Source organism: Aricia agestis, chromosome 17 (assembly GCF_905147365.1).
Source record: "Aricia agestis chromosome 17, ilAriAges1.1, whole genome shotgun sequence".
In the NCBI taxonomy this organism is placed as follows: domain Eukaryota; kingdom Metazoa; phylum Arthropoda; class Insecta; order Lepidoptera; family Lycaenidae; genus Aricia; species Aricia agestis.
Genome location: NC_056422.1, coordinates 12355947 through 12380937, shown reverse-complemented (window position 1 = coordinate 12380937; position 24991 = coordinate 12355947). Strand labels below are relative to the sequence as shown.

The following is a 24991-nucleotide window of genomic DNA, read 5'->3' as shown; positions in this document are numbered from 1 at the left end:
GGCTCAACTGCACCCGCCTACATACTTAGTAAAAACTAGATTAGTAAAACAAGACTTAACTAGAATTAGTAAAATTGAGTGTTAAAAATTATATTTCTTTTTTCATGCCTTTGTATTTTATTATTAAAAATATAAAGCTCTGAATTAAAAATAATCCACTTTTAAAAAAATAACATGGTTAATTCCAGATTTGCTATTACCTACTTTAAAATCACCCGATACAATAGTAAAAAATACAAAAATCGTAGGTATTCTTCGAATAAATACAAATTTGAAAATCACAATGCAGCAACCTGTTGCTACAAAATGAGTCAAAGTATTGATTTTTCTACGGACATGCCCAGTATCAGTCAGATAACTAACACCCACGGTGGATACTACTGCGTAATTTTAGTAGAAATAGTGTTTGTTTTACTGGAAACAGGTTTGTTTTAGTAGTGGTAGTTGTAAAAATGTGTTGTGCTTTCGGTTGATATGGAAGAACTCCTGCAGGATATATTTAAAGAAGCCACTGGCCCGAAGTTGAGTAGTTTGAAAAAATCATGTCAGGAAGCACTAGGTAAGGGATTTTACGTAAATAAGAAAATTGTTTTAATAATATTAAGTATATTATTTTTACTCAAATTCTAAAAAAATAAAGGGCCTATTCCATGCCTATTCTGATTATGTAGTCTATGTTATGCAGGATATTATTACGAAACCTATTGACACTTCATTTATTAAAATCTAGCTTAGGCGCTAGTCTTTACCATAGAACAATAACCCTCCTGGCAGTCGGGTAAATACAAAGGCAGCCAAGATCTTTCTACTCATAAACCGAAACTTGGAAAATAAATGTTGAATTTTGGGGATTGTCTTTTTGTCTCGTAAAGGACTTGGATTCGTTTTTAGGGTTGCGTACCCACAGACTCTTACGACAGACAGTTGCAGAAAATGTCATAGTTGCCCGGAAACCATTCAACACATTACAGGAGCTTGCAGAACAATCGTACAGACTGACTATAAACATCGACATGATCAAGTTGCAAGTATAATCTATCAGAGACTCGCCCAACAACGACATTTTATTACTGACCTAGAACCATATTATAAATACAAGCCTCAAAATACACTCGATAACGCCGCCACCAAACTCTATTTCGACCGAACTATACTGACTGACAGAACTATACATTACAACAGACCAGATATTACACTAGTAGATAAAATCGACATAGCCATACCTAACACTCATAATTTACAAACTACAAAAGCTGAAAAACTAACAAAATATATTGAACTTAAAGACGAAATAGCCCGTCTCTGGAACCTGCAAAAGGTAACAATAGTACCAATAGTAATATCAACTACAGGTATAATCCCTATTCAGCTACCTATTTACATCCCTTGATACCCTTCAACTTTCCCATAGTTTACTTTATTTGATGCAAAAGGCAGTAATTTTGAACACTTACCGTATCGTAAGATAGTTTTTACAAACAGACAGTGAACTTACAGTTCACGATACACGACAAACACAAACAAATTCTTATATACATACATCACAATATAATATAGTTTCACAACCTCATCATACAATACATCATCCTTCTCCTGACACATCTCCCATTCATACTCACAATTTAAACATTTAAATTTTAAAGTACTTACCTGGTATGTACTTGGCTTTGGCCCGTACATACCAGTATGCCGGTGAAAACCGAGAAAATCAAAGAAAAAACATAATAATAATAATATCTATGGACGCTTCACACCACGTCAGTCTGGCCCCATGCTAAGTACCTGAAGGACTTGTGTTACAGGTACCAGACAACGGAAATATATTTAATACTTTATACTATACATGTATTTAAGATTTTTATTATAATATGATACACATATTTAATACACATCCATGACCCAGGAACTTTGAAAACTTTTTGTTCCGTTGGCGGGATTCGAACTCGCGACCCCCGGCTTGTGCTACCAACGGCCCACCAATTGAGCCACAGAGGTCATCAATGTATTGTTGGTTGGTATTGTTTCGCAGAGGTATTATGTTTGCAAGAAAGCAGCCGTCGGGCGTCGTTCGAGCTGCGGCGGGCGTGCCTGCTGCCGCTGCAGGCCGCGCTCGAGACCAAGCGCCCCCGACTCGTCGCATACGCGCTCCAGGGCTTTCATGTAAGGCCATTTCAACCTGGTGATGATCAGGAAGTATAAAATAGGGAAGCGTTCCAAGGTTTCAGAAGCCTGATGAACATAATATAAAATTGAGGAACGCTTAAGGATTTTCATGTTCATTCAGTCACGAAACGTTCACATTACATAGGATCCCCTATAGATTTTTACATACTCCAACGACCTCCCGTTTGTGGTAGCTCCCACACCGGTTACGGTGATGGTAGCCGGTTTCATTTAGGCCAGCTACGCTCCGACGACGCGACGACCGGTCGCTTGCGCTCATTTGCCACAAGCGTTTCCGCAAAGTCACAGGAAACCCCTGTGAGTTTTCTCAAATTATCAGTCTACTTCGCACGTTCTACGCTGATGCGATCTTCGTGGTCTTTGCTCTAATTCTACTTTTGTGAGCTAAGTTGTCCTGGACTATAACACAAAACTAAGTGAAAATACTTAAGGGTGTGTCTGTGCCCCTAATATATAGAATTCACTGTGAAAGTAGCAGCGCTAAACATGCGAATTTTTTTGGTGATATGATGGGCAAGCACCCCAGGGGGCAGCGTCCAGGTATTTATTTGCCCATACAAATGTTTAATAAAAGTTACTCTTTCAGCGTTACTACTTTTCCTCTGCACTTAGTTTTGTTACATCTTGTATGTACTATCAGGGAAGTTGACTCCTAGGCAGATGGGGGACCTACGTAGTTTAGTCGCGTTGTGTCAAACCCAGCCGACAGATCACAACATTGAATTGACATGATCCGACCAAATGACGTTGGTCTGTCAACTGCCTAGGAATCAATTTCCTCGATGGTATATATAAATTACTAACTAACGTAGATGTTATAAATATCAAGGTTACGAGCTACATTCTAATAAGTACTCTCCTGAATCCCGCAGAAGATATTGCGCGATGACCGGTTCCACCGCGGCATCGAGCCGGAGGACGACTCACTGTGGCTGCCCTCGCAGCTGCTCTGCGCCACCACATCCGTCGGCTACCACCAGCCTGACACACAGGTAAGCCCAATAGCGGCATTGGGCGATGGACGGCCCAGGGCGCCAAAGGCAAACAAAAAGGATACCCCCTTTTTTAGAACTACCAGCACCCTGGGCGCTGAAGTAATCTCGCCTAGGGCGCTGGTAGTGCTAACACCGGCACTGTGTAAGCCTAGAAAGTAACTATCAATGATCATCGATCAATAATATCAATAGCATGCACTTTTTAATACCATTTGCATTTCAAATTTTGAGCAAGGCCATACATGCGAGTTTTCTGTATAGTTGCTGCTCTAGTCTCGGCATCAACAAGGTCAAAGTCTCTTACACAAAAGCATGTCAAGAGTACGATCGTAGCTTAGGTTTAAAATTGTTGCGAGTTGCGTGGCACCTAAGTTCCATTGTTGAGAATATTTGGTGGATCTGATGACGATAGAAAAACCTAACGTTGTCTACCAGGTCCAGATATTCCGCCTCTACCTATCCATGGCATTATCACCCCGGCGCACGCTGAACGGGCGACTATGTGTGTGGGCGTGCGGGCGTTGCGGCGAAGCGGCCTCGTGCGCGCCACCCGTCGCCGCCGCAGCACGAGCAGCCGCTGCGCAGATATTGCGGGCGTATTGTGCTCAGCTGGGTGAGCAATCATTACATCGCCTACAAAGTCTTGGGTAGAAATTCATCTCTTGAACCTGCTCCATTCAATCATGCATTCAAGTAGGAGCGTAGCGATTTCATTGTGGGTGCAAAAGATTCGATTAGTAACATGTAATTTAAACGCAACTAATTGCGGATTATTAATACAGAACAGTCAGGTAGAACACTTTAGGCATAAGCCATTTAGGCTACTGTCATTAACAACGGGCTTACAACGCTCTCCGAATCCAGTACAATGACGCGCTGAGGATACTGCTGGGAAAGCCACGGGATTGTAGCGCATCCACGATGTTTGCACAGGCTAGAATTGATGATTTCTTTGCCATAACTCGTAAAAGACAATGGTAAGACTTAGAAATAGTACCAACAGTATCCTCAGAACGTTGGCTGGAAAAATTGACAGCCCGTTTCAAAAATACTGGACAAGTGTACACCTCAGTAGTAATAAGAAATAGGTTAAAGTAATTTACTAACAAATACTAACTCTTAATTATTATTATTGTATACTAACCAAGCTACTAACACATCTGTTGTTATTTTTTATTTTTTTGTTTTGTAAGTGTAACTGTTAGGCTACATTATGGGCTATTTGGTCTGAAATAAAGATAAATTATTATTATTATTATTAACTTAACTACAGATACAGAAGAAATACAAGAAGCTTTACATTTGGAAGGATGACCACAAAAATGCGAAACTTCACAATAAAGAAATTAACTATTTTTTGCAGACGAGGAGTACCAAGAATTGCTGACAGAGTCGTCTCCTCTGGGCCGGAACCACCTGGTAGCCGTGGGCTGCTACAGCGAGGTCATACCTGTCATACAGTACCTGTGCAGTAGACTGTCGGAGACACAGCTGTGAGTATGAACATTGTGGGTTCGAGGGTTTTCGACGTAACTAGGATTATTTAAGGTTGATTTACTTTGAGAGCCACTACCACCAGCAAGTGCCACCAAATCGCTAGTACCCGGTGATCAATCAGTAGCATCAAACGTCCTCGAATATACCGTTTTTAAACTTTGCTGACCCAAAGCTGCAATCGATTGATCCTGGACCTTGTTACAGTATCAATATTGCTGTCGCAATTGTTGTTGCTATTGTTGTTGGTGCATGCGTGAATAACTTTACCGGATAATATTCATTTGAACGCACCATCAGAAAAATTGATTCATAGGCAGATAACGGACCCACGTTATTTCGTCAGACTATGTAAAGCCAACGTTAGTTAAGATCTGTCAGCTGAGCTTCTCATCACTTAGAGCTCCATCTGCTTGTGCTATCACACAAGTTAATTCATAGGCACATGGCGGACCTGTGTTGGTCAAACCCAGCCGGTAGAGTACAGCAAATTCTTTGATATTAAATTCTGTAACATCCAAATCTTTTCCAGGATCCCCAAGCAAAATGCCCTCGCTCTCTTCTTCCTGGAGTGTCTCCTGACGTTGATGTCCAGTCTGTCAGAGAGGGTCAGTGGGAACCCTCACTTCACCACCTTCCTGTGGCAGAAGTTCTGCCCCTCACTCATATCGTTTCTGGGCACACCGCGTGTAGATAAGAATATTAAAGCCAGGTAAATTGTGATTGGATTTGACATTATTATGAAAGATGGTGGATCACTAAAATTCTCTTGAAGTGAGAATGTAAATTGATGGTAGGTAAAAGATTTACATAAATGTTATGAAAAACTCTGCATTTGCTTTGTTCAAAATAGCGTTAATGGAAGGTGAAGGAGCAAAGGTTTCATAACCTCAGTACTTGCTATATTACCATATTTCATAAAGGAAGGAAAGCAAGAATTTCGATTTTCTCTTGTGGGATTTGAAATTTACAAATTCAGTGTTTACAGAGAACACGAAGGTCACTTGGTTGATGACTCCGGCCGAGGATCAGGCGCGCTGGTGTCAGCTCCGAGCTTCAACAGCAAACAGGCTAAAGCTATTTACAGGTATTGAAATGAAAAAAATGTTTGGGTTTGGAATTGCATCCCTAAATTAGTATAGAGACAATATTATGCCAGATGGATTGATTATCATTCATTGATCTAGTAGGTATTAATTAAGCTGGACAAACCTATGAAATTTATATGCGCTAAAAGGAAATGCAACACGAGGTAACATTTCACACCACACAATGTTCAATTTCAAGTCAATCATAATCATGAGATAAATGTATTTGTGATATCTGTCGACTTGATATTTAAAGACGACTAAATAACTAAGGTTATGCGTAGATTCGCCATATTTCCATGAATCGATTCATCTAATATTATACTCTCCACAGCATAGCCAACCAGCTCGTCCGTCTCGTCGGTTCCACGTCCACACTACGACCGGTGCTAGAAGCTCTCTACCACCGCATGCTGTTATACCCCCCTGCACCACACCGCACGGAACCGCTGCGCAGCGCGAGGGAACTGCTCCAGAATCCACAGAGATTGTGCCAGCTGGTGCTGCTTAAGAGGGACCAGGAGAAACCCAGTGATGATATGGCTATATTGAGACTGTGAGTATATTATTTATCATTCTATGCATCTGAGACTTAATTGTCTTTTAAAGGCAACAAAGCTTTCAGGAGTTCGATTTAATATACAATGATATAGGTACAAGAATCATCCAAATAAGCCTATCTTGATGATTCCTGCCGAATGGTCTAGCCAGATCCACGCTCAAATCTGTGTTATTTCTGACTTCCATCTTTTGACAACATTCAAGTTAAGTATTGTAGTAAAGCATTACTAAACTTTTGGAATTGGGTATTAGTCATTCTTTGAACATAATATTTTAAACTCATAAGCAATACATTTGTATTGCTTATAAGTTTAAATGTTCATCCATGGTAGATATCTATCTACCGTGGTTTAAACTATAGTCCGTCAAGAAAGTGAAGAAATTAAAAAGTGGCAACATCGTAGTGTCATCCCTTTTTTCTTATATTGATTTGAAAGGGATGACACTACGATGTTGCCACTTTTTAATTTCTTCACTTTCTTGACAGGCAATAAGAGGCAACTCAAAACACTTTGTACTATACAATTTCAAAGTTTGTAACCATCACCTGTACCATAGGCAAATAATAAAAGACGTTTATTTCAGCATAATGGACGGTATAGAAGAGTGCGGGCGCAGCGGTAATCCTGACGTGGTAGCAGCAGCAGTGGAATGCGTGTTCTCTCTCCTGGATGCTCTAGAGAAGCTCTGCTCGGGGTCCGTGGAGTACATGTCTGCGGACGTGGCTGCTCTCATCATGAGCCATTGGCCAAAGCTCCAAGATGCTGACTACACTGGACCACTCACTTATCAGACATTGGCCAGGCTGCCGAGCCCTTATAGGTAAATACATGTTCCTCTGAGTATTCCTTTTAGTTGATATATGATTATGCAAAATGTAAACGGACAAACATACAGACAAATGAAAAAAGCAAAGAGATCTTACAAAGATACTTTTTGTATTGAGTATGATCGTTAACAACACATATTTCTTGCAGGGATGTTATAGCTGTTTTGCAAAGCAATAACGCGAAAGAGCACGATTCCTCGGGTGAGTAATTATTTTGCCTAAGGCCAAGGCCATAACTTACACCACTACTACTATTACTATTTACACCAAAAATATTTTCAATCAACTTACCCAAACCTGGACTGCCCAACTACATAACAATAACATTATTATAATTTCAGACACATCTGGTCCAGAGAACATAAGCTCTGGAAGCGAGGCCGAGGCTGATTCGGATGCTGACAATGTCTTTCTACCCTCACGAGCTAACAACCCTGCCTCACCCAAATCTAGTCCAGAAAACGACTACAATGAGAAGAATAAGTCCATTCCCAAAACTTTAAATCTAGGAAGGTAATATTGTCAAGTAATGTTTGAAATTACATCTAGATAAATAAGAGCCTTAAATAAATTAGATAATAATAAATTAGTCCAAAGACTGAAAGATGTAGACCAGTTTAAAGAGACCAAGTAGAAAAAGTAATGGATGACGTAAATAAAATGATGAGGATGAAGGTAGTTAATGATATTGCTGAGCTAAAGATAACATAAGATTATTATAATGATGCTGATCTGGCTAAGCTGGTCATTAATGAAATGAATGATTATAACAGGAAATTTCTTGTAGATGCACAATCACAGAATGTAACGTGGATCTCGAAAGACACAACGCGCGGCAGTTCGTCAAAACACTGCAAGTCTCGTTGTTACCGAGACTTCTAGTACTAAGGACTTGTATTGAGGTAACGCATCACCTAACGTTATTGTTGTTGTAAATACAAAAAAGTATACCTAATTTAACTTGAAAGAAAAAGTCTAAAAAAGTTAAGATTATCACATTTTTGCAGACTTCCGTGGCATACCATAAGAAGCAAATATTACAAGATTTTACCTGCGAAAGAATAAACTGTTTTAACTTATACAGGGTGTAACAAAAATAAGTGATAATACTTTAGAGTTTAGGGTGTGTACATGTTCCTTGTAGAGAGTTCACTGTGAAAGTAGCAACGCTGAAAGACCTACATTTTTTTTCACTTTTGTATTGGGAAACTCGTGACGCTCGGGTCCTTGCCCATACAAAAGTGAAAAAAAATCGTCTTTCAGCGCTGCTACTTTCACAGTGAACTCTCTACAAGGAACACGTACACACCCTAAGGTATTATCACTTATTTTTGTATATGAAAAAAAACTTATTGTAGATCGACGAATCAATGCAAGAGTTTGCATCAAAATGCTGTCAGCACAACGCGTCGCAGCCGCCGGCTACCGCCTGCATCATGAACGCCGACGGAGTCTACCTCGCCACTTACGCGGCTCTGCTGCTTACACTGAAGCAACGTCGGGCAAGATACTATACTGATGATGATGTAAGCTACGCAAAAAATCACGCAGCAATTGTTTAGTACATAGATTATCATCTTTCTGTGTCTTGTCTCAATTAAATGCTTCTATTTACTTCTGTCTGTAATCGCGTATTTGAAAATACAAAAACATTTTTTGTTGTTGGTAAACTGTGTTCGAAATGCGTAAGTCTGTTTAAAATAAGTTTGGTAGATTATCTTCTTTCTGTGTCTTTTCTCAATTAAGTAAATGCTTCTATTTACTTCTGTATGTAATCGAGTATTTGAAAATACAAAAACATTTTTTGTTGTTGGTAAACTGTGATCGAAATGCGTAAGTCTGTTTAAAATAAAAAAAAAGTAAAAAAAAAACGTGAATTAAAATATAATAGCATGATTACACTCGTGGCGGTAGTCGGTACCCATCGCCTACGCCTCCATCATCATCGCTCCCCGCCCCTCCGCACCGCGCCAGCCAGCATCGCCTCATCGGGTGCCACGTCCACTAGCCGCAATGTACCGCTGCCGGGCCGACTCCGCATCGGCATCATTGGGCACAAAAATCATGCCGATGCGGAGTCGCCCCGGCCGCGGTACAGTCAACATGGTTGTTGAGCCTGAGCTCTGTGTAACTGTACCCTATTTGGATGTATTACACCTAATTAATTATAGAATCAGTGATTTTAACTCAAAAAGTTTGCTTTTAAAGAAATTGAGACCTTTTGAACTTTCAAATTTTTAAGAAAAGCTGAATTTTCTTCTTTCAGTTACGTATGAAGATAATAAAATATTTGATTATTTTTGAAATTATATCGTTGCTTATAATATTTCTAAAATAAAATGAACATGGTAAAAATATATATTTTATATTTAAAAATTAATATTTTTTGTATATAGGTGAGCATACCCTAAATATATTTATTTATTTGACCATTTATTTCAGGCATATAGGCCCATAATATAAATACCTTACAGACTAACTTACATATTCATATTATAATAAATACCTTAAGGACTAACATACATATTATAATTATATACCTACTTAAAACTACACTTTGTCACGTGTTGACGGCTACGTGACGCACTTCGTTCCGGAGTCTCCCCCGGTTTCATGTTTGCCGTTAGAGAACCTAGTTTAATAATCACAGTAATCATTGAACATTTTGGAAAATAAAACATAAACTTCCAGAAGAACCAAGTACCATTAACAGAGGACCAGTTCGTGGATGAAGTCCAGAACAGCGGCGTGCTGGTGTACCTGTCAGCGACGTGGCTCCGGGAGCTGTACCAGCAGGTGCTGGCGACGGACCTGCTGAAGGATGTGCCGACGGCTGAACATCCCCTCATACATTTACTATCAGGTATTGTTGTTGAATAAAAATTACATATATCTCTACCTTCAATAGATTTGTAGGTACTTAATAAATAATAATTTGCTATGAAGGTTTTTACTTGTAATGATTAAAAATCATCAGTACCAATATCAGGAAAATTCATATCTTGGATGATTTTATCATAAGTCTATTCTTGGCAAAAGTTCTTTACCATCAGCTCGCTCACTGCTCCATTTTAAGGGTTTTTTTTTTAAATCATGTTGATTTTATACTTGATACCTACATATTTACCATATTAAAAAATCTTACTTCAACAGATCTCGGTGGATTAGATCAGAATCCAGTAATGTCTGATTGGCAAAAACTGAAAGAGGCTTCCATGATCTACAACAACACCAACGATACTCAGCAACATCAAGCGAGCCTCCGATGGGCTAGGAGGTACTGACAAAATGTTACAAACAATGAAATTCATTTAACTACATGGCTCACTCTGAAGGTCTACTTACTATAAAAAATAACATAGCAGTCCATTATTTCTAAAACTGTAACATGTCCAGGTGTGATCATTCATTGTTGAATGAATGATCACACATGGACTTGACCTTCATCCATTTTTGGCACAATTAGAATTCATTCACAATGTAATAAACCAAATCATGTATTTGGTAAAAATAAAAAACAATTTTCAATATTCTTACAACAATCTTAATTAATACCATGATTATTCTTTTTAGAATTTTAACGTGTATCTGGGACTCGATGGTGACAGTGCTGAGCGTGCCGCTCACAGGGTATAGGAACAGAAAGAACAAGTTACAAGGAATGATATCGAAGAAGATCAAAACTTTCGGAAAGAGGAAGAGAATAGCGTGGGAGGGACTCACCATACAGTGCTTGGAGGGATTACATAAGGTAAGGTCTGAAGTCCGGTTGTGAAGCACTTACTATCAGATAAATTGATTCATAGGCAGATGGCGTTTACTACATGGCTAACATTGAGATTGGCATAGCTCAACCAAACAACATAAATCTGTCAACTGCCTTTAAATCAATTGTACTAACAATGTAGACAGTGCTTGTCTGAAGACGCTGCTTGTCTCTTGTACTTACGCACGAAGATTACGCTCCTACCAAGAACCTGTGGAAACGAGATAGCAATATACTCGTACGCAAGTGAAAGAGACAGAGTATCCATTTTAAAAATATTTCCAGGCGGCAAGAATCAGCACAACGTTGAATCTTCAAAATCGATGCAGCAGCATTCTGGCTCTCCTCGCAAACTCCGCGATATCACAACCAGCGAATGGCAAAATATTATCCACACACGCGTTATCATTGGATATTCTTATATCAGGTAAATAGCAGATGAGAACCTTTATTGTACCATTAAGAATTGTCCTTGATAATTTAGCAATTACGGCGATTTTTTTTTGGTAATTTTTACTCCATCTCCATTTATTCCATTGTATGCAAGCGATTAGTAGTATAATATTTACATATTCACATACAATTATAATATTAGTATAGATTATGGGTGTGATGCTTTTGATCTATTAACAGATGTACTATCAGAGAAGTTGATTCCTAGGCAGATGGGGGACCTACGTAGTTTGTCAAACCCAGCCGACTGATCACGAATAACATTGAATTGACATGCTCCAAAGTCAAAGTCAAAAAAATTTATTCAGAATAAGTTTTTTTCAAACATTTTTCGAATGTTGTTGCTACTGGGGCCTACCACCGGTTCGGGAACTGACCCGGCGAGAAGAACCGGCGTAAGAAACTCGCACGGGGCCATATTTTTCCAAAAAGATGGAAAATTACAATGTCAATATGACTAAATAAAAAATAAAAAAACTAAATACAACCAGTGTACAATATTACAATAAAATGATATACAGAAACAGCTCTGCAGGGGGCGACCTTATTCCCACGGTGTACTGATTTCATGAATGATAATTCATGAAATCAGTAACCTTATAGTATGCTTTGGTACACAAACGTTCTTTAACAACTTTTTTAAATTTATTAATTGACAGATTTTGAACGTTTTCTGGGATCTTATTATAAAGGCGTATCGTATACATACATTGACCTTTAAAAGAATTTTTGACTTTAGTAAGTCTAGTCACCGGAATTTCAAGCTTATGTTTATTACGAGTATTTCTCCCATGGGTATCACATTTTTTCGTGAATTGATATATATTCTTTTTAACATATACAGGGTGTACCAAAAATAAGTGATAATACTTTAGGGTGTGTACGTGTTCCTTGTATAGAGTTGACTGTGAAAGTAGCAGCACTGAAAGACCAACATTTTTTTTCACTTTTGTATGGGGAAACTCGTGACGCTCGGACCCTTGCCCATACAAAAGTGAAAAAATTTTTTCGTCTTTCAGAGCTGCTACTTTCACAGTGAACTCTCTACAAGGAACACGCACACACCCTAAAGTATTATCACTTATTTTTGTGACACACTGTATAATAGCTCCCACACCGATTTCGGTGACGGTGGCCAGTTTCATTGAAACCAGGCCAGCTACGCAGGAGTAATTTTATAGTGCCCAAGTGTGTGCACAGTACACAAGAGCACTCTCTATTCCGACCGAGACCGACACGACTGGCGAGAGATCAGGCGCAGGACCGACTTTTTACATGCCCATCCGACGCATGGATCATCTTACTTGTCAGACAATCAGGTGATCAGCCTGCATTATCCTAACCAAACTTGGAAATAACATGTTTCCAACGCGGGAATCGAACCCACGACCTCCGAGTCAAGAGCCGAGCTCTGAACCACTGGACCACGGAGGCGTCTTTTTAACATATAATACATTTGGTAGGACATATTGAGAAGCAACAGTTAAGATTCCAGTTTCCTTAAATTTTTCTCTAAGTGAAGTATTACGGGCTAGCTTATAGATTGCCCGAACAGCTCGCTTCTGCAGCACAAAAATTGTATTTATATCTGCAGCATTGCCCCACAGCAAAATGCCGTAGGACATAATACTATGAAAGTAACTAAAATACACTCCGACCAAATGACGTTGGTCTGTCAACTGCCTAGGAATCAATTTCCTTGATGGTACCATATCTTGGCAGAGATATCTGATGCCTATCTATCCCACTTCCGTGTGGTCTGGAACTCGGTTTTAAAGCACCAAAACGTTGGGACTATGATACTATCGTATACTTATCTTATACTTACCTATCTACTTATCTCATTTCTAGGTGGTCTTGAACTACGCTCCAAAGCATCGGAATGTTGGGAGCCTATATTCACTATTCGCAAAGAAGCATTAGTAACACTTATGCGCACAAATATGCTTATCTAATTTTATCTATTCCACTTCTAGGTGGTCCCGAACTAGGCTCCAAAGCACCAGAATATTGGGGGCACATATTCGCAGACTTATTTTATACGTTTTTCCATTTCTAGGTGGCCTAGAACTAGGCTCCAAAGCACCAGAATGCTGGGAGCACATATTCGCCGCCTGTCAATATGTATCCAGCTTCGAGCACTCGCTGTTCGGTCAGCAGGGCAACAACGCGACGCCGATAGTGGCGATGCAGGCGGGACGCAAAACCGTGTCCATACTCCAGGCTGACGCGAAGTTGGGGCTGGATAAGGATGATGAGACGTGGTTAGTATACAGGGTGCAATTAAACCTTTCTGCCAAATGTTTTCCAGGGCTTAGGTATTATTAGGAGAGTCCATTTAACCAAAAAAAATTGGATGTTATTTTTTTTTAATCACATATTTTATCCCATTTGGAATTGGCGCGGGGGAATGAGCGGGGCTGACGCGGGCGACGCGTCGTGTCCATTAATTGTAGTGTTTTTTAGGATAACTTTCGGAAGCTATTTCTCAACATTTTAGTACTGAGTGACTATAAAAGAAAAAATACGTGCGTTTTTATTTTTAACAAGGATCAATATATCAAAATTTGGCAGCAAGGTTTCAAAATCAAAAACAAAAATCAAAATCAAAAATATTTTTATTCGGAGTAATTTTTTTACAAAAACTTTACCGAACGTCGATACTACGGTGCCTACCACCGGTTCGGGAACTAACCCGGCGAGAAGAACCGGCGTAAGAAACTCGCACGGGGCCATCTTTTACTAAAAAGATGGAAAATTACAATTTAAAACATATAACAGTACAACACGGTCACATTAATGTACATTACATCCCGGGATGTACAGGGTGTAACAAAAATAAGTGATAATACTTTAGGGTGTGTACGTGTTCCTTGTAGAGAGTTCACTGTGAAAGTAGCAGCGCTGAAAGACGAAAAAATTTTTTCACTTTTGTATGGGGAAGGGCCCGAGCGTCACGAGTTTCCCCATACAAAAGTGAAAAAAAAAATTGGTCTTTCAGCGCTGCTACTTTCACAGTGAACTCTCTAAGAGGAAGACGTACACACCCTAAAGTATTATCACTTATTTTTGTTACACTCTGTATATCTTTACATTATATTAACCTGACGCACCACTGGAATGTACATGCATAATGCGTAATGTTTAATTGCATAGTTTCTGTTTTGCAGCTTTATTATTATTGTGGCTATCATATTGGATTAGTAAAAGCTTATGATAACGATACTAGAATAGTCTTGTATGAACGATAGAATTTCGTACCAGAGATTTTGCTACTTAAGTCTTTTAATCCCGATCGAATATTATATAAATTATATTGTTATTGCTTTAATATGGTCTATGCTCTTGATTGTAGCTTGATTGTTATTATACTTAATACTTATACCAAGTTATTCATGCTCTACAGCCGCATTATATTTACCATCGCGTCGCTAGTTAATCTGTTTGGAAAATTTTAGTGCTTTTATATATTTTTGGTTTATATTTTTTTACAGCGTGGACGTCTTCAATTTTCTGCAGCCAGTGTTTGAAAATAACAGTAGTAGCGAGATGTCTGTGGCGAAAATTGTGGAAGCCTGTCGTCAAGAGGTAAATATCTCTTGTTTTTTAAGCCAGCTTAAGCCAGCCAGCCATCACATTAAAACACGCATTTAAAATAATAACGTCTAAGTTTAGGTTATAAAAGATATGAAACTCGCAGTGGTTTACTTTTCAGAGTGGGGAGGTAATTAGCGGTTCGAGTGCCGCGCGCGTGTGCTGCGCGTTATCGAGTGCTGCCGACGCGCTGTTCACGCGACTCGCCGCCACCACCACGCTGCCGACATTACGAGCGGCATTGGAGAGATTGTTGCAGCAGCATCATCGATTGGTAAGTAATTCTAATTTAATTCAAGTTAAAAGTAGTTTATGTGCCACAAGAACATTTTCTTGTTTCAAAGAAATAAAACTTTTACAAAATAAATACAATACCAGCGTAAAATGATGAAAGATTTCCAGAAACAAAACTGACAAGGCAACAATAAGGCTGGGACAAAACACGATTTTTGCTTTATTCGACACTTCATCTTCATTGTTTTGCTTTATTATCTTGGGCTAGTGGCTACCAGTTTCAGTATTCGAAATTGTCCTCAGCATTTTTTGGCTATAATAAAAAATATTATAGCACTTATCAAAATATATATCCTTTCAGCTATTCTCCACTTGGGAGCAGGATGTAGCCAACAACAACACAGTGTGGTGGCGTCGCAGCCCGCGCAAGCCTGTCACGGGCGGCGAGGCGAGCCGCGCGCTGTGCCGCGCCGGCGACGTCGCGCTGCGCTGCCTACGTGCCGCACGACCGCTCGCGCACAGAATGGCGATATGGACGGTCGTCGCGCCGCATTTTATGCAGGTATGCAATATTTGGTGTTTAAGAGGAGTCCACACCGCTATTTTTTCCATACAAACGTTGTCCCCTGTTTCCTCCCTGGATAATGCTAGTAGAGTTATAATTGTTTTCCTGAATATCTACGGCCACTAATACAATGTCCCTATGTTTTCTTATTTTTTCATAATTTATAAGATATGAACGTTCAAAAACCCAAAAAAATGGCCAGATTTTCCGCTGTGTTCAAACATCCAGAAAACAGATTTGGCTAGATTATACAAAAAAAATAAAACATAGGAACACAGTTCAAGCCTTTTTTTAATCTTTAATGAAAAAAGTACTTAAATCGGTTAAGTTTTGGACAAGAAATCAGGGGACAACGAATCGTTGATTTTCTGCAGTTGTCTCTATCGCGATCTGTGGTATAGGCTTGAGGTAAGGGAGACAGCTATAGATATTACACGTACTTTTTTTTCATTTCTCTAGCCCCTGGTGTATCCTCTTAAACATAGGATTTCCAAATGGTGTGAAAGTTCATTGAACTAACTATGGTTTGTCAAATTATTATAACGTGATTAAGGCGAATGCATAACTGCAGCCGGAAGACTTCCAGAATCAAACCGTACCAAATTACGTAGATTAGTATTTATAAAGTAACTCAGTAACAAGGCAAGTTCTGAAAGCCACAAATGTATCTCCCAAATACACATTTATCAAGTTTCCATTAAATAAGTCTTTAACCACCGTAGAGATATTTAATTATAAATTATGATTAAGCTTCAATTTAATTAAAAGTTTGACGGATAATGTATGGGGCTTACTTATGTCAAAATGTTGAATTTAAGTTCCACTGTGATTGCGGCAGTTAATCTTATGTCTCGTTTCTTTATTTTACAGGCTGCCTGTCACAAAGACATCCATATTTCAAGTCTGGCAATCCAATGTCTTCACGATTGTGCTACCACATTGCTCAACCAGCAAGTAGAGCTTCCACATTTCCACTTCAATGAAGCGCTCTTGAAGCCGTTTGAAAATCTCCTTTGTTTGGAATTATGTGATGATGACATTCAGGTACTTTTTACACTACAACTCTAACCTACCAATAATGTTTTCGTATCGCAACTTACTAAATACTTATTTCATTTTAGGAACAAATCATCTCATGCATTTGCGAGTTTGTGGAAACCAATAGAATGGAAATAAGATCTGGATGGCGTCCCCTATTCAATACCCTAAGAGCAGCTAATAACGCTAGTCAGTATTCAGCAGTCCTAGAAATATTCAAAGTGTTCCTAAATACGGACAATACTCTCGTTTTCGCCAATGCTGCACTAGACTGTATACTTTGTCTTCTAAGTCACATCAAAGGTCTTCACTATGAGGAAACTCAAGCAGCCGAAGGAAAGCCTAAAAAGAATGCCACTCCTCCACAATCCAAGCCTAGTTTAAGTCTAAAGTTTTCCAAGAATAGCAAATTTATTCCACTAAGCGAAGAAAAGTCTGAGAAAGTTATTGTCGATATGTGCAGAGAGGCGTTGTATCATTTAGAAAACTGTGCTGATATTCTTAGCATGATGTACAATATGCCAAAGTGTCCGATATTCAATACAGGAAACCGCATCAAAGGCGATTTGCCTTTATCGGTGGTCGATCCTATTATACCAAGTAACTCACTCGATGTTACAAAATATATCGTGAACGAAAATTGTGACGAAGAACTATTTTCGTATAGGAAATTGTCGACGAGTCTTCCACCTTCTAACACAACCAACAACTGCCTTTTGAAATTGGATAAGCCGAGCAATATTCTCAAAGTGTGGTACGTGTTGATAGAAGGATTAGTTTCAGCCACGGTTGTATGTTCCAAGAAGAACCAACCAGCCGCAATGGAAACTCTATTCAAGTTATTAAAGAATATTGCTGAAGTCCCAGGAACACATTTTGGACTCCATTGTATAAATCATCTGCTACTGCCAACGGTTCAGAATTGGCTTCGACAAATAGCAAACGTTCATACCAATTGGGACAATGTTATGCCAAATTTTAAGCAATGTTGTGGAATGACAACAGATACTATCGTTACATATCTGCACCTTTTACAACAAATTAACATTGAAAGACTGGACAAAGATAGTGATAAAACGGTAAATCCCATAGAGAGTGTAGAAGCTACTTTTGCTCTAAAGCAAATAATGTTGATTTTAGTAGAATGTATAGCGCAACCGCAGGAGCCCGTCGCTAGATTAGGGGCATCGTGTATAAGGCATATTATTTTAACATCAGGACATATCCTGACTGATAACCAATGGGAAATCATTTGCACGAGTTTACATCGTGCTTGTAACGTTAGTTTGAGTCCATTGAAACAATTAACTTACGCCTTCAAGGAAAATTCAAATAGTTTTTATGGAGATCTAGCTATCGTTAAAGTAGCAGCTAGAAGAGATTGTTCAGTTAATGATAATGTAAGATTGCACGCTATGGCCCAGCAAGTATTTTTAACGGACCAACCAAAAGCAGATAACCAGATGAAAAATACAATAAAGAATTCACAGCAAAATCTAAATCTAATCGACGACAGGAGTTACATTTATTTGATTTATCTACAAGAATCTATAAATTCACTAAACCCTGATCTTTACACTGTCAGAATACCAAATCGAGGGCTTATTGTGGGATTATTAGCTCATCAAATATTAGTTCAAATAATAGCTACTGTTCTTATTCAAGCATCCTCGGATGTTTTCCACGGAATCAACAGCATACTTATTGATACTTTTAAAAGTGGCACGAACATTTGTAACTATAGGTTTATTTTGAATAGTAAAAATATTGATTTACTTCTGAAAAGCTTGGAACTATCATATTCCCGAGGAATGCAGTTCGATGCGAGGCCAGGATTAAAGTTTCTGGTACAAAAAGTTTCTAATTTGGACCATGCCGCTAATCTTTACAAACAAACGGCATCCTCATGGCTTATTAAGATAATAGCTCTCACAGAAATATTTTTCAGTGGAGTCTCTATGTATAGACTGGAACCAGCCGATATAAGTGTTATCCTAAGTATATATAAAACCACGTTAAACATGACTTTAGAATATGATCAGTTTGTAATGAACATATTTGACCTGAAAGCAACTTGGGAAATTTTATGTAACAACTATGTAAAGCATTTAATAAATGTAACAGATTACGATGTTGATGATTCATTTAACATAAAAGATAGAGTTTCTTGTAGCTCAGAAGATTCTGATTCCTCAAATAACTATGAACAATATTACAACAACAGAACGATTGCTGAAACTGAGGATGTAGCTCCATCACCCGAAGAAGATGTTGCTGAAAACCCAGACAGCCAAGTTGATAATCCAAAACCATTCACATTTGCAGACTTTAAACTAAGCTCTAAAACTCCTGATCCCACAGAAAATCTTAAGGATATTGAAAATGATAATATTGAATGTGAGGAGCCAGAAGAAAACACACCAGATGATGAAACTAATCAATGTATACAAAAACAAAATGCAGAAAGTGAAGTAAAAGTTCCTAAAGTTAGAGATGGATCAAAATCAAGTTTAAGTAGAACCAGGCAAAGTAGTGCAGATAAAACTGAAGATAATACTAGAAAAGTTAATATTGTGAGGCAAAATAGTGCAGATAAAAATGAAGATCATACCAGAAAAGTTAATATCATTATATGCGATGGACCAACATACGATAAACTAAAAACAGTGGAGCCTTTTATACCACCACAACCAGTGCCGCCAGAAATTGAGCAGCAAAGAACTTTAAGCATTAATAAAGTAAGTATTAATAAAAACAAATATACTTACAAAAAAAATGTATGGAGATTTTTAAGTTTTGATAACATAATTAAGAATAATATTATTAAGTATAGATCGATAATTTTCTAAACATGGTGCTACAAATACCATAACATATTTCAGGATACGGAGGTGCAGAAGCACTGTTTCCAGAACATCATCATGGCGTATCTGGAGCTGGTGTTGACATTCCCCCTGGAGAGGTTCCACCTGATCTGTCCCGTGCTGCAGGCGGGCTTCGTGCAGCTCGCCAAAACTGTCACCGACACACAACTACTCGATAGGATTAACGTATTTTTTGACAAGAAGACTTAATTTTTGTGATCAATTATAGAATTAATTTTAAGTAAGACTAGCTCTCGAATAGACTCAAATCGATGGGACAACGAATGCAAAGTTTAAAAGGTGCGATTAGAGCAATTAATATCAATGTAGAAAAATTCAGTTGAATATTCCCCTCTTATTTGGAGACCGAATCTCTAGTAGATACGCTTAAAATAGTAGCATTAAACGCGATTTAAATTCAACATCCTATTAAACGAAAGGACTTTATTCGTCAGCTAGTCAAATAATTTATTTCAATATAATCTGTGTATTGTTAACCGTAAATAAAAGAATATCATGGTATATAACTTTTAATTCATAGCACATAAACATACTCAGTAAAAATATTTGGAAATCTCGCTCTCAACAACATAACAATAACATATTTGGTATAAAACTTACTGATAGGTACGTCTTTTGTGATGTCTTATTGGTAATATCAAAAATGGCACGAAACTCACGGTTATTTAATATGAACAACGTCAATTGAAAAATTGAGTATACACATTTTTGGACACCTGGTAACAGCTTTTCACAACTATTCCACAATCAAAAACTTTTACACAATAGTAAAATGCAATAAGTTTTATAAATAACCTAGGGAGGCTTATTGGTAAGTCTTTCTTACAGAGTGTCCAAAAATTTAAAATCTAACATCCAATCAGTTTGGACAAAAGCGTCAAATTACAATCCTACGATATATTTGGTATACATAATTGCTTATTTACAAAATATTTACAACAGTATTTACAACACCACTATCTGACCACACTCGCGAGCAAACACGATATCAATAAGAACGCTGAAACTGTCCAAGTCTGAGCACCCTGGGTAGGATGAGTATGAACCAACAGCGCGTAAGACAGGGCACTTAGCCCTAAATCAGTACTTATCAAAGAACTCTCCCTATTTATGAGATCAGCAATTTTCTCAGCCTCCAATACGCACACCTTCAATTGCAACTCCGTTGGATTATTGACGATGGACTCCACCGACACGAAAATCTCCATTTCTATTGTCAGATATCCTCTCAGTGCACACTCTGCTATTTTTACGTGCCTTTCCAGAGCCAACAACACATTGTGTAGATTTATAACGCTCGCTGAAATGTTGGTACCGTATAAGGCCCTATCGATTTGTTTCTTCGAATAGAGGATTCTCAGGGCACCGCCACATTTTGGACAGCAAGCTCCTGGGGCTGTGAATCCGAGACATCCCTTTCTCTTCAGAGGCGGACAGACTATTCTGTCGAAGGTGCACTTTGGTTCCATCGTGTCGGAAATTGGTCCGACTGCGTAACACGGACCGATGTAGTCCACGCTGACGAATTCAGCCCAGGCAGCACATTCTGATGTGTAAGTCACTCCGTTTACTCCGCATACTGTTGTCTTCTGTAAGAGAAAATGTCACTTGAAGTAACCGTTATAGCTAAATAACATCCATACATCCATTGTTAATGCAGGTGCAATGAACTTACAGGTAACATCTCTTGTATTTGCCTTTCTGTTACTAATAAGATCACCGCTAAAGATTCCACACCAGTACACTGTATACTGTTCACCCTGAATACTTGATCCCAAGTAATCAGTCCACTTACCGAAGAGCATCCCCGGAGACATGGTCCCCAGTAGGCGAGCTTGCTGCCACTCATGATGAGGTGGCAGGGGTTGGAGTGTGTGCGGCCGTCGGTATCGCACACCGACGAGTGCGGCTGCCGGCCGCATGAGGCTGTGTCCACTGTCGGACAAAATGATAAATTACTTAAACTATTGATGAATATTTTCTGGCATGTTATTATAACAGCCGCAAGAAAAAACATGCTTACATAAAATCACTGGATGCTGGTTAACAGTGATACAATGTTGGCCAACGCCAAAATCTAGTGATATAGCTTCGCTTTGCTAGTTATGATTGCTACCTAAAAACCAATCGTTTTTTTTTGGGGTTTTAGACATATGTACTTAGTCTGTCAAGAAAGCGAAGAAATTAAAAAGTGGCAACATCGTAGTGTCATCCCTTTTTTCTTAGATTGATTTGGAAGGGATGACACTACGATGTTTCCACTTTTTAATTTCTTCACTTTCTTGACAGGCTATAGTACTTACCTACTACTCTTTTTAACTTTAATTCTGCAATAACTATAGATACAGATCTTAACTATAATTCAATATTATCTGTTCCATAACTTACCACACACATGCTGCGGGCAGTCGGCCTGCAGTCGCGACAGGCAGACGGAGCGCGCGGGCAGGCACACGGCGCCACGCCCGCACGCGCCCGCGCCGCACACGCTGTCACCGAACTGCAGCTCCGCGTCCGTTGCGCCCGCGCATCTGTTGGATAGATAATTTAAAAACTTTTGCCTCGTGCTACGTAAATATATATACGCCGAAGAAGAGTTAATTTCACCGAAAGGCTAGATGCCTCAGTCCCTATTCTTAAAGCCTCCCAGTAGACAATCACGTCTTGATATTAAACACGATGGCGCATAGCTCATTACTACCTGGAAATCCACTGGCCATCGTCTGCCATCATTCACCATTACACAACTCTCCGTCTACACAATGACGATGGCTTACATAGTGGACCAGCATCACTAAGCATGAACCATTGTGAAGACGCACCTTTAGGGACTACAAACACTTCTGTGTCATGTATTTTAATCGCTGTCATGATTTTGGTGGTTATTTTTCTGTTAGAAAGAGGATACTTCACAGGTATGATAAGATGCTCTCATGATCAGGAAACATTGTATGAAATCGGTTTTGTTTCGTTAAAATTATTAGGTTATCTTACTTAGCGAGACACGCGTTCGGAAACAGAGTATTAGTCGCGCGCACGGGCAGATGATGTGGCGGGCAGTTGCACGGAAGCCGCGTGAGCAGCGCGGACCCACTCGCGCGCACGCACGCCCGCCGCGCGCACACGCGCTCGCCCGCCACGCACGCGCACGCGTTACACTCTATGAAGTACTTCACCCCTGGAATATGGAATATTGACTTTTAAGCTACTATTGACATCAAATAACTAATATAAACATCAAAGTTTCCGCTGATATTATCTATTACTCAACGCAGGCCACATTATGCGCAGAGACGACAACCACAATTGTCAAAAAGGCGTTGAGTCTCCCAGAAGCTAAGTGACGAGGCAGAGCCCCAGCCACATGGTGGACCAGTATGACCGAAGCACTAGCTGTAAATAAGTTGCCTAAATCGACAACTCAAGATAAAATTTCTTGGCTTATACTAGAAGAGCCGACCTTACGAAAAGTGGGAAAGAGCTAAGAAGAAGAAGGTAATATTACTCAACGGTCGCAGAGGGCGCTACTAGCACATACAGTAAATAATCCACAGACATAGATCAAGATAGATACCGCATGTCGCTCCATTTGTATGAAAACGAGCGTGTCATTTTTTTACTACCTACTGTGACGTACCGATGATAAGAAACGTGTCCATTATAAAGGCCAACGTTTCTATTTGAATTTCTACAGCTCAATACGGCACTTTTAGGCATTTAGGCATTTTTAAAATTACGATTGACGTCCGATTTCGATAGCAGACTAAATAAAAGACTTTCGAAAGACGAGCATTGCTCGTCGTTTGGGAACGCGATATGGCCCGCGAAGTACATACACATGCGGTATCTATCTTGATCTATGTCTGTGAATTAATCCGACTAAAATCCGACATGTTGCACACGTCATATCAGAATAATGACAGAAACGTTGTCAAACGTCGAACAAAAATCTTCGTTGTCTAAGCTATAGTGCTTCACTCTAGCGTCAAAACGTTGCGTTGCGTGCGTGCGTAACATAATATTATCCCATTCATTTGACATGCAACATTTTCGTGACGATTTTAATTATTATTTTTTGCTTGTACTTCAAAGTAAATTGAGGTGGCGATAGATCTTACCATGTTTAACAATATTATCGTGCAGCCGGCAGTTGTCTAGCGCGACGGGCGGCAGCGGCTGACAGCGCGCCAGGCCGCGCGCGCCGCACGCGCACACCTTCACGCACGCGCGCTGCGACGCGCACGGCATCGGCACTCGAACCCACGACCCTATGGGGACCACGTAGTTGCTGCCGTCTCCTAAAATTTAGGAAAATACATTTTTTTGAGGGCGAAAGATTAGTTACATGGGTTAATATTACGAATTTATTGACACCTCAATCATTAAAATCGGATGGGTTGTTAGTTTAGCCACTATGCAGTAAAGGTAAAAAACTATATTTATAAACTGTATAATTTATAGAATATAGATTGTTGATACTATGAGACAAGTTCGTTCATAGGCAAATGGCGGATCTACGTAATTCGGTTTACGTCAAACCCAGCGTTCATGAATCATGACTAAAACCGGCCATAGACGGACCGCATCATGCAGTCGAGGCCGACTGCATGATGCGGTCTGTCTATGGCCAGTCTGGCATTGAACACGACCAAGTTACGTAGGTTCTCCCACCCATGGGGGGCGAATAATCGCCCCTCCGAAGAGGGGTCTGCCGACCACCAGGCAGACGACCGCTGGTGGAGTTGCGGTCGCGGTGTCGTACCCGTGGCTTCGTCGTCGGAGAGAGGGCGCACCGCCAAGTTTTAGTGGGTAGGGCTTTTTTCGAGCGAGTCCCACATATCCGCGTCAGGATCTCCCAGCTCATTCCCCGCGGAATGCGTAAATGCATTTCTTAGCGTTAAAAAAAAAAAGTTCTCCCATCCATGAATCAATTTCTTTGATGGTACTCCGTTCAGCAAAATGAATATTGAAATATCTAAGAGGAATCTTGGGACCTCAGAGTCACAACTCACCAAGAGGACAACCATCCACACAGGTATACCGCGCGCAACCACCGCCACGCAGGCAGCTGCGGTTGACGACGCAGACCTGCGTGGTGTTGCACGGCGCGCCCGCACACGGCGACGTCACCAGCTCGTCAGCTGACAGCAGCGGCGGTTCCGTACCTGGGAGTGCAGTCGGGGTTAGTGATGTTGGAATGTAAGCGGTGGAATGAGATGGCAGAGGTATAAAACTACGTAATTGACAAAACAAATTTCTTTGAAAATCAATGGACAGTGTAACATGAAAAGAAGACTCCATGTTT

The 24991-nt window shown here is 39.6% G+C and overlaps 2 protein-coding genes across 2 annotated transcripts in view; one reads left to right on the top strand and one right to left on the bottom strand.

Annotated features, from left to right (window-relative positions):
* The first annotated feature begins 234 nt into the window (after positions 1-234).
* On the top strand, positions 235-20004 carry LOC121735164 (brefeldin A-inhibited guanine nucleotide-exchange protein 3). Its single transcript, XM_042125845.1, has 24 exons — positions 235-559; positions 2030-2160; positions 3057-3176; positions 3615-3792; positions 4543-4672; positions 5206-5385; positions 5662-5760; positions 6096-6317; positions 6908-7144; positions 7300-7352; positions 7493-7664; positions 7939-8053; positions 8510-8677; positions 9843-10014; positions 10305-10428; positions 10725-10902; positions 11203-11344; positions 13430-13634; positions 14865-14958; positions 15086-15238; positions 15560-15760; positions 16634-16807; positions 16885-19539; positions 19684-20004. Exons 1-24 carry the CDS (start codon positions 475-477, stop codon positions 19873-19875), a joined length of 6180 nt encoding a protein of 2059 aa, XP_041981779.1. The 5' UTR covers positions 235-474; the 3' UTR covers positions 19876-20004.
* A 178-nt stretch (positions 20005-20182) lies between these two features.
* Positions 20183-24991, bottom strand: part of LOC121735165 (reversion-inducing cysteine-rich protein with Kazal motifs) — a 72844-nt gene continuing 68035 nt past the window's right edge. The window contains exons 12-17 of the mRNA XM_042125846.1: positions 24699-24851; positions 23805-23984; positions 22681-22864; positions 22075-22217; positions 21482-21621; positions 20183-21275 (exon numbers count right to left, since the gene is read on the bottom strand). Of these exons, the coding sequence (XP_041981780.1) occupies positions 20643-21275; positions 21482-21621; positions 22075-22217; positions 22681-22864; positions 23805-23984; positions 24699-24851 (1433 nt within the window). The 3' untranslated portion in view covers positions 20183-20642. The remainder of the gene's footprint in view (positions 21276-21481; positions 21622-22074; positions 22218-22680; positions 22865-23804; positions 23985-24698; positions 24852-24991) is intronic.

What these genes read in the sequence shown, in the direction of transcription:
- LOC121735164 (XM_042125845.1), top strand. Translation starts at nt 475, where the DNA reads ATGGAAGAACTCCTGCAGGATATATTTAAAGAAGCCACTGGCCCGAAG. An exon ending in GATAAGAATATTAAAGCCAG is followed by an intron (nt 5,386 to 5,661) that starts GTAAATTGTGAT and finishes CAGTGTTTACAG; the next exon opens with AGAACACGAAGGTCACTTGG. An exon ending in TGGAAGCCTGTCGTCAAGAG is followed by an intron (nt 14,959 to 15,085) that starts GTAAATATCTCT and finishes TTTACTTTTCAG; the next exon opens with AGTGGGGAGGTAATTAGCGG.